General features: G+C 40.4%; 1 protein-coding gene across 1 annotated transcript in view; it reads right to left on the bottom strand.

The window, feature by feature from the left end:
- Positions 1-313: 313 nt before the first annotated feature.
- The window catches only part of LOC137498878 (uncharacterized), a 148259-nt gene continuing 135059 nt past the window's right edge, over positions 314-13513 (bottom strand). Inside the window, exon 5 of the mRNA XM_068226548.1 lies at positions 314-398. Within this exon, the coding sequence (XP_068082649.1) occupies positions 314-398 (85 nt within the window). The remainder of the gene's footprint in view (positions 399-13513) is intronic.

Here is a 13513-nt window from a genome sequence, read left to right as displayed (position 1 = left end):
GAAATTATTTAAAAAATACATTATATACCTTAAATTGTGCGTAATATAAATCCCTATGAAATCTACAATAAAAACAATGACACCTAATAAAAACTTGTTGAACAAGTAGAAGACTTGCGAGTCAAACATACACTAAACAGTTCTCAAGTTGATTGATGTCCTTGTGGACATACAGTAGCAAGTTCATTAAGTTTGATGTGTGGTTTACAATATTAAAACATTTTTTGAACATTCAACTATGGTTCATAAACTGCAGTCATCTTAAAAATTGTGAATATTGCTGGATAAAATTCGGGTATGACGAAATTCTTCTCTATCTAAGGCCTATGAGGTGGAAACATATGAACACCTCCTTAAGGTGTATATAAGATCTATGTTTCTCAGTTAAAACGTGGAACCTGTGAAAAATAAATAAAAAAACCCACTATTAACGATTCGAAGCGGAAAGTGTTGAGGTTCTACTCAATAACATAAATGTATGCAAGACTCACCACATACGGCCGTAGACTGATCGTGATGCAAGTAACGTGCAGTAAACAATGAACAGCTCGAGTCACGTATGCATATCTGGACGGAACAAGGGAGGGGCGATAGGGGTAGGCCAAAGCAGGGCACATGGGGCGGGCGTGTGGAGGGGATCTGGTTGGCGTGGGCTACGAAACGAATCTTGGGAAAACGTGTTGCGTATAATATGTAAACTTAAATTCTTGTTTGGAATTTGAACATTTTTCAAAAATGCTATAAGGAAATCAAAGAGAACTTTTGGTGTCTAGGATATATCATTTAGGTTGAGATTTGCATTGAAATACTGGTCTAGATGGATATAACAAAATTCAGTAGCATCCAGCAATGGTCCTTTACTTAAAGACTCTAGTATTTGAATGTCTTGTTCCAACCTTGTTTTAACTTATGGACATGTTGGCCTACAGCAGAGAATCTATTGTATCACAGAGCATTAACATGTTCAGCATATCTTATCTTGAAGTTGCACCCAGTTTGCCCAAGATAGGCACTGCCACAGTCATTGCACTGAAATCCATATACTCCTGATCTGAGATAAGGGTCAGATTTATTTATAGTGGCCGCAAAGGTGGACATTAAAAGTTTATTTATTGTAATTCTCAGTTCAATACGAACAAAAAAGGAAATTTCTTAAGTTAATTAATTACATCGTGCATAAATGCGAAATTTCATTGCAAAACTTCAAGAAACCAGATTTATTCACTAGGTGCCCTTACAGTCATAAGGTTATATAATATTTAACGGGTAAACAGACACCACGAAGAAACACGGTTCAAACGTTTGGAATGGCTGTCATCCTATCGAATGTCACTCAGCGCTGTCCAGATGTGAAAACAAAGGAACAACGGAGGGGCGATAGGGGTAGGCCAAAGCAGGGCACATGGGGCGGGCGTGTGGAGGGGATCTGGTTGGCGTGGGCTACGAAACGAATCTTGGGAAAACGTGTTGCGTATAATATGTTGAATGTGAGATGAACGGCGCATACTATGAACTTTAGTAATACACAGTCAGAAGTAAGTACATTATTGATATGAATAAAAAATCAAAGAGATATTTAATATAGGCTACTTATAAGCTACTATAAATTTGAATAATCAACAAAATTCAATAACCTGTAGATATATAATACTAAAAATAAGTGTCATAATGGTGTCCCTCTTGAAAGGAAATATTATCAATAATAATACTGTAATAATAATAAGAAGAAGAAGGAGAAGAAGAAGAAGAAGAAGAAAAACACTGAGAAAACACAAATCTTCTGGTAGAATATCAAACAACCAATCGCTCAACTGCAAAGATCCAGAGGAAAGGTAATCCACAGAAGATCCATCAGAGATCCATGTACAAAATAAACCAATTCTGCAGGTAGTCATTACTGCTGTCAAGAACTACAAGGCATCCTCAGAAGATGGCATCACTGTGGAAGCTCTGAAACTTGCTGGAATTGAATACATCGAGATCATAAACTGGATCCTGGTTGACTGCTGGAAGATTGACCTGATACCGTATGACTGGAAAACATCTTGTATGCAATCATTAAGCAAGAGAGCGAACAAAGTGATGGTAAAAACTACTGAGTTAATCACTGTTGCCTATAACGTACTCTCCATGATTCTACCAATGTAGAGAGCCAATTCAACCCAACGACTGGTAAGTACCGGGGAGGATGCTCCTCTCATGGCGGTTGTGCTAAATAACACACGACAGCCCAGCAGGCACAGCCTGAAACATATGCATGAAGCTAAGGCATGGTTTGCTAACAGATGGCTCTAAACACCATAAAGGTAACTCGAATTCTCGCTTTGTTGAATGTGAGATGAACGGCGCATACTATGAACTTTAGCAATACACAGTCAGAAGTAAGTACATTATTGATATGAATAAAAATCAAAGAGATATTTAATATAGGCTACTTATAAGCTACTATAAACTTGAAAAATCAACAAAATTCAATAACCTGTAGATATATAATACTAAAAATACGTGTCATAATGGTGTCCCTTCTTGAGCAGAACAGGATCCCATTTTGAACCTCTAAACAGATGGGTTACAAAATGAGAATACCAAAATGGTTATCTTTAGAAAAGTATCACTATGCAATGCTCAGTTGGTAGTCATGCTGGCTCATCTTGGCAGCCAACACCCGCATCAAGAAATTTTAGTGCTCATTTCATTGGGAGGAAAAGAATCCAGGATACTTCCTCACCTAGCTCTGAAGGGATATAAAAGGGTGACAAGAAGAAGGAAGGTAAAGATAAAATATGATGCACGATGAATCTTCAGCTGGGGCTACATTTACAAAGAATTAAGTCACTATAAAGACAAATAAAGGTGAACTTATGTTGGGTGATTTCTTGCACAATTAATGGGCTCAAGTTTTCTGTACAAGCATCTATCCCATTACATGCCGACCTGATATCATGTAGGAAATGTTCCGCAAACAATTGGGTAACAGATGAATTTGTTAATGAAAGAGTAACTGATGAGACAGAACTACTGATCTATTAGCAATTGTGAAGTAATGTTTTTTACTCCTCTGATACTAACAAGTCGTTTATACCACTCACCCCTTAGGCTCTGTTTTGTGCTTTCAATACTATTACAGACTATCCACTTCATGCCTGTATCAACATGACAACCTAGGTATCAAAGAACTGTTTAACCAGCTAATAGATATATTTATTTGCCTTTGGCAATTTTATACATATCATCCACAGTACGTTTCAATTCCTTCACAGACATCTTCAGATACACTCACATACACATAGGTTCAAAAAGAAAAAAGCATACGCAATATATTGTTATCATAACAGCCTTGATCTCTCCTCATGAAAAGCTTATAACTATGTCTAATGGGGAAGGGGGGATGATTGTGGAAGGGTGTAGGAGGGGGAGGAATCCTTGGAATGTGTAATTAAACATTTATCCTTAATTAAAATACTATCAAAACATTTGTTCAGCTTCCAAATTAAAAGGGAAAAACATCTATTTAAATCCTTCATGCTTCTGCTTAGAAGCATGTTTGAAAAAACACTGGTTAACTTGTTACGATCTTATTACTTAAGGTGGATTCCTTTTTTGAAAGTTGCTTTATATTGCACCGACAGAGATAGGTCTTATTGCGATGATGGGACAGGAAAGGGCTAGGGGTGGGAAGGAAGCAGCCGTGGCCTTATATAAGGTTCAGCCCCAGCATTAGGTGGATTCCTTATTGTCAAGTGTACATGCTCTTGTAATTCAATGTTAGGATATGTTTTGAACTTCATCACTTGTCAATCAACCAGGCAATTGTGTAGTTTTCAACATGATCTGGAACCGATAGAGAAATGGGACGGAATTAAAAACTGGTTCTTTTCGAAAGTGTTAGCATTTGCAATTCTCTCTTTAGGAAAACAGGGGTATTGTAGATGTCCTAACTTAACCATTGCCTGTGGATTACCCTCCTTACTTCCCACAATCATGGGTGAGGGTCTGTGTCTGTGTTCTCTGTCCTTGATCTAGTATAGTAGTGGTATGTTGTAGCCTGCTTGTTCGGTGGGGAGAGGGTGGACGATGTTGTTTTTCACCAGGAGGGAGGTGCTAGCTGTGAATCAGAAACGTATCTCTTCGTGTTAATTGCGAAGCACATCTGCATCCTTCTCAGTAATTCCATGTACCTTAGTGGTGTTGTTTGAGTCTTCAGTCCATAGACTGGTTTGATGCAGCCCTCCAAGCCACCCTATCCTCTGCTAATCTTTTCATTTCTACGTAACTATTGCATCCTACATCTGCTCTAATCTGCTTGTCATATTCATACCTTGGTCTACCCCTACTGTTCTTACCAACTACACTTCCTTCAAAAACCAACTGAACAAGTCCTGGGTGTCTTAAGATGTGTCCTATCATTCTATCTCTTCTTCTCGTCAAATTTAGCCAAATCGATCTCCTCTCACCAATTCGATTCAGTATCTCTTCATTCCTGATTCGATCTATCCATCTCACCCTCAGCATTCTTCTGTAAAACCACATTTCAAAAGCTTCTATTCTCTTTCTTTCTGAGCTAGTTATCGTCCATGTTTCACTTCCATACAATGCCACACGAAAGTCTTCAAAAACATCTTTCTAATTCCGATATCAATGTTTGAAGTGAGCAAATTTCTTTTCTTAAGAAAGCTCTTCCTTGCTTGTGCTAGTCTGCATTTTATGTCCTCCTTACTTCTGCCATCGTTAGTTATTTTACTATCCAAGTAACAATATTCATCTACTTCCTTTAAGACTTCGTTTCCTAATCTAATATTTCCTACATCACCTGCCTTCGTTCGACTGCACTCCATTACTTTTGTTTTGGACTTATTTATTTTTATCTTGTACTCCTTACCCAAGACTTCATCCATACCATTCAGCAACTTCTCGAAATCTTCTGCAGTCTCAGATACAATAACAATATCATCGGCAAATCTCAAGGTTTTGATTTCCTCTCCTTGGACTGTGATTCCCTTTCCAAATTTCTCTTTGATTTCCTTTACTGCCTGTTCTATGTAAACATTGAAAAGGAGAGGGCACAAACTGCAGCCTTGCCTCACTCCTCTCTGGATTGCTGCTTCTTTTTCAAAGCCCTCGATTCTTATCACAGCAGACTGATTTTTATACAGATTGTAGATAATTCTTCGTTCTCGGTATCTGATCCCTATCATCTTCAGAATCATAAATAGCTTGGTCCAATGAACAATATCGAATGCCTTTTCTAGATCTACAAATGCCATGTCCGTGGGCTGGTCCTTCTTGATTCGATCCTCTAGGATCAGGCGTAAAGTCAGGATTGCTTCACGTGTTCCTACATTTCTTCTGAAGCCAAATTGATCTTCTCCCAACTCAGCTTCAACTTGTTTTTCCATTCTTCTGTAAATAATACGTGTTAAAATTTGGCAGGCATGAGATACTAAACTAATGGTGCGGTAGTTTTTACACTGTCAGCACCAGCTTTCTTGGGAATAGGTATAACAACATTCTTCCGAAAATCGGACGGGACTTCTCCTGTCTCAAACATCTTGCACACTAAATGAAATAACCTTGCCATGCTGGTTTCTCCTAAGGCAGTCAGTAATTCAGAGGGAATATCATCAATTCCAGGTGCCTTGTTCCTATTTAGGTCACTCACAGCTCTGTCAAACTCTGACCTCAAAATTGGGTCTCCCATTTCATCAGCATCAACAGCCTCTTCATGTTCCAGAACGAAATTATCTACATCTTTACCTTGATACAACTGTTGAATATGCTGCTGCCATCTTTCTGCTTTGTCTTCTTTCCCTAGAAGTGGCTTTCCATCTGAGCTCTTAATATTCATGCACCTAGATTTCCTTTCTCCAAAGGTTTCCTTGATTTTCCTGTATGCAGCATCTGCCTTTCCCAGGACCATCCTTGCACTTCTCCTTCAGCCATTCTTCCTTAGCTATCTTGCACTTTCTATCCACTTGATTCTTTAATCACCTGTATTCTTTTCTGCCCTCTTCATTTCTAGCATTCTTGTATTTTTGTCGTTCATCAATCAGGTCTAGTATCTCCTAAGTCATCCACTGATTCTTAGTTGATCTTTTCGTCCTTCGTAACATTTCTTCAGCAGCCCTACTGACTTCATTTTTCATGACTCTCCACTCTTCCTCTATAGTGTTTCCTTCAGCCTTTTCGTTTAGTCCTTGTGCAACATGTTCCTTGAAACAATCCCTCACACTCTTTTCTTTCAACTTGTCTAGATCCCATCTTTTTGCATTCTTTCCTTTCTTCAATTTCTTCAACTTCAGATGGCATTTCATGACCAACAAGTTGTGGTCAGAGTCAACGTCTGCTCCTGGGAAAGTTTTGCAACCCAACACCTGGTTTCTGAATCTCTGCCTAATCATAATGAAGTCTATTTGATACCTTCCAGTGTCTCCAGGTCTCGTCCATGTATACAGCCGTCGTTTGTGGTGTTTGAACCAAGTATTGGCAAGGACTAAATTATGATCAGTGCAGAATTCAACCAGCCGACTTCCTCTTTCGTTCCTTTGTCCCAATCCAAATTCTCCTACTGTACTACCTTCTCTTCCTTGGCCTACCACTGCATTCCAGTCTCCCATCACAATTAGATTCTCATCACCTTTTACATATTGTATTAAATCTTCTATCACCTCATATATTCTTTCAATTTCTTCATCATCCGCTGAACTAGTAGGCATATAGACCGGCACTAATGTGGTGGGCATTGGTTTGGTGTCTATCTTGACGACAATAATTCTTTCACTATGCTGGTCGTAGTAGCTTACCCGCTGCCCTATTTTCTTATTCATTATTAAACCAACTCCTGCATTTCCCCTGTTTGATTTCGTGTTGATAATTCGGTAGTTGCCTGACCAATAATCCTGTTCTTCCTGCCAACGTAGTTCACTTATACCAACTACATCTAACTTTAGCCTATCCATCTCCCTTTTCAGATTCTCTAACCTACCACGATTCAAACTTCTAACATTCCACGCTCCGACTTGCAGAATGTCAGTATCCATCTTCCTGATGATCGCCCCCTCTCGTGTAGTCCCCACCCGGAGATCCGAATGGGGGACTAGTTTACCTCCGGAATATTTTACCCGGGAGGAAGCCATCATCAGTACATCATTCATACAGAGAGAGCTGCATGTCCTCGGGAGGTAGTTACGGCTGTAGTTTCCCGCTGCTTTCAGCCGTGTAGCAGTATCAACACAGCTAAGCTATGTTGAGTATTATTACAAGGCCATATCAGTCAATCATCTAGACTGCCGCCCTTGCAACTACCAGAAGGCTGCTACCCCCCTTAGTATATACATTCATATAGAGAGTTCTTTGTTCATTCGTATCCCTTAAATTCGATCATTATTTGTTAACATATCAAGAAGGATATGAATGTTTTCTAAATCATTCATAAGTCTTCTCTTATTTATCCTATTAATAATTTCAAGGTTACAATGTTAGTTGTAAATATGAGGGTGTACTCCCTCCTTTAGAATGTTACTCCTCGTACTTGTGACATGACTCTTGCTGAGCTACAACAACGGCTACAAATAAAGTCTTTTTCACCACATGCTTTACGTCACAAAAACACAGAATGGTCATACGATGATGATGTTTAGAAAAGGGGAAGCAGAAGGAAGGTAGTGGACACAGGGGTGAAAATGGGAAGCCACGGAAAATATTTTCTATTACCATACAACTATGGGAAAAACATATTTTAATTATATACATTTTTGCCTTTCAGTATTTAGTCTGTAAGCCCTTGTGAATTAACTGATCGACACCACAAGTCTCTATTTCTAACTAGTTTTGTGCCCTTGTTTAGTTTCTTAGTTCCTATCATTAAATAGTTAGAAACTGAGTTTAGCGACTCTCATCTTGGTCTCCCTCTACCAGCCTTATCCTCCATAACAGAGACCGTTATTCTCCTAGGTAACCTATCCTTATCCATTTGCTTCACATGGCCCCACAACCGAAGCCGATTTATGTGTACAGCTTCATCCATCAAGTTCAACCCTAATTTAGCCTTCTATCTTCTCATTCCTAGTACCCTCCTGCCACTGTTCCCAAATGTTAGTACCAGCAATCAATCTCATCACTTTCTTGTCTGTTAATTCTAGCTCTGCCGTGCTGAGTAGCTCAGACGGTTAAGGTGCCGGCCTTCTAACCTCAACTTGGCAGGTACGATCCTGGCTCAGTCTGGCGGTGAGCCTCATGTCGGTAGATTGCTGGTACTTAAAAGAACTCCTAGGGGACACAATTTCGGCACCTTAACATCTCCGAAAATGGTTCAAAGTGGATAATGAGACATGGCTCATGAATGAGATATCCTGAGTCCACCACGCCTTCACTCCCATAAAGCAAAGTTGGCCTAAAAACAGACCGGTGTAAAGATTGTTTTGTCTGGGAGGTCACTTCTGCTGGTTAAAATGAGCTGCAGAAAGAACACACATCCTCTTATTGTAGCAAGCCGCATGTACAACAGCCGTCAGCGCTGTCATGAATTTAGTTAGGAATAGAGACACAGTGCATCTGACATATGTAATGTGTCTATAACATGCACACCCTTGTTGAAGAGATACAAAAGGACATCACAGACACGGTAAATGTCAGAAGAGTATCATCAAGGTGTTTCAAGATCATAACCGGAGTGCGACAAGGAGATGGACTGTTACCCTTTATCTTCAACCTGGTGCTTGACAAGTCATAAAAAAGGAGGTAAATAAAGTGAGAAATATAAGAATCAAACAGGTCACCAGTGGAGCTGGGGCTAGAAAGACCGAATTAAAGCATTTGGCCTTTGAAGATGACATCATGATACAAGCGAACAACTGCGAAGATACACGAGAGGCACTGCGTGTATAGGACCCAGGGGACCTATTGTTTAATGCTGAAACCTTAGTTTTAAATTGTAATTAGCTTGTTATTTATAACATAACAGTACATACTGCGTGTTGTTTGGAGTGAAATAGTGCAGTGCTAGTACTTGTCAGAGTGGTATGTACGAGAATTTAGCATAATTCCGCAAATAAGGGAAGATGCTAGTACTTATAGTAGGCTACACTTATGTAAATTAAAAGTACTATAATATTTATGTGTATGTACCACTGCATGCTTGCTTAAAATTGTGATAAATTCACAAATTTTTTACTTTAATTGCATTAAGACCCAGCAAAGTAACCTTGTAGAATATTTCGTATTCAGTTTATACACTCATGTTTATCAAAAACCAGAACACTTTTAAAGAATAGGATAGGAAGTTCATATTCACAGGACATGTGCATGAGTATGTTACGAAGAAACGATTAGCCCTAAGGTTCAAGGTCCACTTGACATCTCGGCGCACAACCACCGACTGGTGGCTCTCGTTGTCACAATAAACTGAAGGTAATGGAGCAGACGTGCGAGAACTGTACCGTCAAATGAGTGAGTTTGAAAGAGGGTGCATGTGATGCATTCATCCGGGAAACTGCTGCTCATGTGGGACGAAGTGTGTCGGCAGTGCAACGTGTGTGTACAGATGGCTTCAAAGAAGGCCATAGATCACGATGAGACGGTCTGGTTGCACAACCCAGACAACCCTCGAGAAGATCAACATGTCATCCGAATGACATTGAAGAACAGATCTGCATCCTCACTGGCTCTGGCGCAACAGTGGAACAGTGTAACACATCATACACTATAAGAAGTGACAGACCATCACAGTTTATTACGGTCTGTGTTATCAGCGCACCGTTCACTTCTCTGCCTACTTTTGACTAACGTGCATAAACATGCTAGACTGCAATAGTGTACGGAACGATGTCACTGGGGACAGGAATTGCAGCAAATAATATTTTTCGATGAATCCAGGTTCGTCTGTTTGAAAACGATGGCTGCATTTTGGTTCGCTGTAGACAGGAGGAGAGGCATGCACACAGGACATACAGCGCCAACTCAATGCCTTTTGATGTGGTACATTATTGGGTACAACTACAAATCACAGTTGGTGCATGTTTAGGGCACTGTGACGAGTTTGACCTACGTGAAAGACATCCTGCGACCCGTAGCCATATCCTTTCTGCATGACACCCCAGATGCCATATTTCAGCAGGACAATGCGCCACCTCATGTTGCTGCATGAACACATGCCTTGTTGTTGTCATACATGTCAGACTGTTGCCCTGGCCCACACGATCACCAGACTTGTCGCCAATCGAAAATTTGTGGAATATGGTGAAACAACAGATGCGGTGATGTGATGCAATGCCAACCACCAAAGATGAAATGTGGAACCAGGTGAGTGCTACACCCCAGGACGCCATTTGTGCCTTATATGCATCGGTGTCAGTTAACAGTGCCTACTACGTGACAGGACACATGCTGAACCTAAGTGGCTGAAATGCTAATCATTCCTGTAGAACATACCAGTGAATATGTCCTGCGAATATGAAGTTCCCATCTCTTGTATTTGAAGGTGTTCAGTTTGTTATAAACATGAGTGTACAGTGTATGGCCTACTTATAAAATGAAAGCTGGCAATTATGAAGTAAAAAATTTTCACTCGTAAGTACTGGTATCATCATATTATTTACACAATGGTTTATTATTGTGTGCTCTATCCCAAAACACAAAGCCGGAAAAGTAAAGGCTTTTCGGTTCACAAATTCCCAAGTGATAAAGACCTAAGTCAGAAATGGCTGGAAAACATGTGGCCGGAACCCTTTGTTCCAAATTTTGAATTCATAAAATCCTGTGTTTATAGAACAGAAAACTAATAAGTGTTTTGAAGCCGACAAAGAAAAGAACAGTTCATGACTAAAATTGTGGGACGCCAATAAGAGAATAACGGAGATGGATGCTGACTTTGAGGTAAAGAAAGCAAAGATGGATGAGTTCTTAAAATGTCAGGAAATCAAAGAATAAAACATGCGTACTGAACAGATGAAATTAGTGGCAGCTATATCAAAAATGTATAATACCTGTAGCCCAAAGAAGAGATTAAACTGTTTACTTTCTTAACTAGAAAGCACATGGCACCCACAGATTTAAAAAATGAATGTGAAATGGGTCAAGGAAACATTTCCATCAGAGATCATTACTGCTTTTCTATATCTGAAAGACAACAATATCCACTTTCAAGAATGTGCTTTCCAAAGCAGTGGTGCAACCACTGCATTTCTAAAAATGGTAAGGAAATGGTTTAGAAATTCGTCATGTAAGTAGCACTAATTTACAGCACTTCAAGCCTGAGAAGATGCACTTTCCTCAATATAAGCTACGAGAGATTGGAATTGTTACAGAAGGATTTTCTGGCATGCCTCGAAAGGTCAAGAGAGTCAAGTAATGTGCATGGAATAATATGCAATATGAATATGATGTTAAAAACCATTTTTTTCCCCAGTGGATACAAGAGAACTCCAACTGTGAATTGATCCTTACAAAAAAGATATAGGAACTGAGGAGGTCGGATGCTCGGTTCCAGGCAATGGCAGGTGTATACTGAACAAGCTCCATCCATCTGTGTAAATAAAGTATTTGCCTTTTCTCACAGTGTGGTATTTGTAACCCTTCTGTGTCTGTTCATCCATTTCCATTTCTTGGATATAACAATGGAACTGGCAACACTGACATATATTGAAAGCACAGAAGGAAATCAACTGCAAGTTCTGTTCTATTTGGTGGGAAATAAAAAATGTAGCTCCCTTTTAATGGACATAATTTTATGAGGGACATTTGTATTAGCTGCACGAATGTGAGTGCTGAACATACTGTCAGAGTTTGTTGTTAAAAGTATGAAGTTCAAATATTCTGGGACATGTGAAACTTTAAGGCATTGCATTCTTCCTGAACTTGAATAGTGCCCTACCCATAAATAACATGCCTCTTCACACAACAGGCTTACAGACAGGTTGAGCTTACTCGTAAATATGCTACACACAGCTTTCTGGAAAACACTGCTTCTCAAGTAACTCAAAGGCTTGAGTGTTTAAGTTCTAAACATGAAGCCAGCATGGAGGAAAAATCCCACATTTGTGTAACCTGCCAGCCAGCGCCGAACATCTAAGTGGTACTGAGAGGTGAATAGTGGAGAAATTGCACTTTAGTTCAATGTACATGGAGTGGAAACGCGTGTAGTGCATAGCAGAAGGTGATGGTTCACCGCAGTGACAGAGACCGTCCTTCCCCGATTAAAAGATACACTAAACTCCAAGCACCCTATAAACTGGTGGGAAACTGATACGTCACAAGAGCATTTCAAAACATATCAAGATCCATCAGAACAGAGCTGTAGTCCGTCCACAGTTCGTACGCTCAGCAGAGACTCTAGTAGTGAACAGCTTCGTGTACACGTATAACTCACAGTCAGTCCACAGTTCCTGCGCTCAGCAGAGACTCTAGTAGTGACCAGCTCTGTGTACACGTATAACTCACAACAGAACTGTAGTCAGTCCACAGTTCCTACGCTCAGCAGAGACTCTAGTAGTGAACAGCTTCGTGTACACGTATAACTCACAACAGGACTGTAGTCAGTCCACAGTTCCTACGCTCAGCAGAGACTCTAGTAGTGAACAGCTTCGTGTACACGTATAACTCACAACAGGACTGTAGTCAGTCCACAGTTCCTGCGCTCAGCAGAGACTCTAGTAGTGAACAGCTTCGTGTACACGTATAACTCACAACAGGACTGTAGTCAGTCCACAGTTCCTGCGCTCAGCAGAGACTCTAGTAGTGAACAGCTCTGTGTACACGTATAACTCACAACAGAACTGTAGTCAGTCCACAGTTCCTGCGCTCAGCAGAGACTCTAGTAGTGAACAGCTCTGTGTACACGTATAACTCACAACAGAACTGTAGTCAGTCCACAGTTCCTACACTCAGCAGAGACTCTAGTAGTGAACAGCTTCGTGTACACGTATAACTCACAACAGAACTGTAGTCAGTCCACAGTTCCTACGCTCAGCAGAGACTCTAGTAGTGAACAGCTTTGTGTACACGTATAACTCACAACAGAACTGTAGTCAGTCCACAGTTCCTACGCTCAGCAGAGACTCTAGTAGTGAACAGCTTCGTGTACACGTATAACTCACAACAGGACTGTAGTCAGTCCACAGTTCCTGCGCTCAGCAGAGACTCTAGTAGTGAACAGCTTCGTGTACACGTATAACTCACAACAGAACTGTAGTCAGTCCACAGTTCCTACGCTCAGCAGAGACTCTAGTAGTGAACAGCTCTGTGTACACGTATAACTCACAACAGAACTGTAGTCAGTTCACAGTTCCTACGCTCAGCAGAGACTCTAGTAGTGAACAGCTCTGTGTACACGTATAACTCACAACAGAACTGTAGTCAGTCCACAGTTCCTACACTCAGCAGAGACTCTAGTAGTGAACAGCTCTGTGTACACGTATAACTCACAACAGAACTGTAGTCAGTCCACAGTTCCTACGCTCAGCAGAGACTCTAGTAGTGAACAGCTTCGTGTACACGTATAACTCACAACAGAATTGTAGTC

Source organism: Anabrus simplex, chromosome 3, assembly GCF_040414725.1.
Source record: "Anabrus simplex isolate iqAnaSimp1 chromosome 3, ASM4041472v1, whole genome shotgun sequence".
NCBI lineage: Eukaryota > Metazoa > Arthropoda > Insecta > Orthoptera > Tettigoniidae > Anabrus > Anabrus simplex.
Note: the sequence above shows the minus strand (reverse complement) of the source record. Positions and strands in the feature narration are given on the sequence as shown.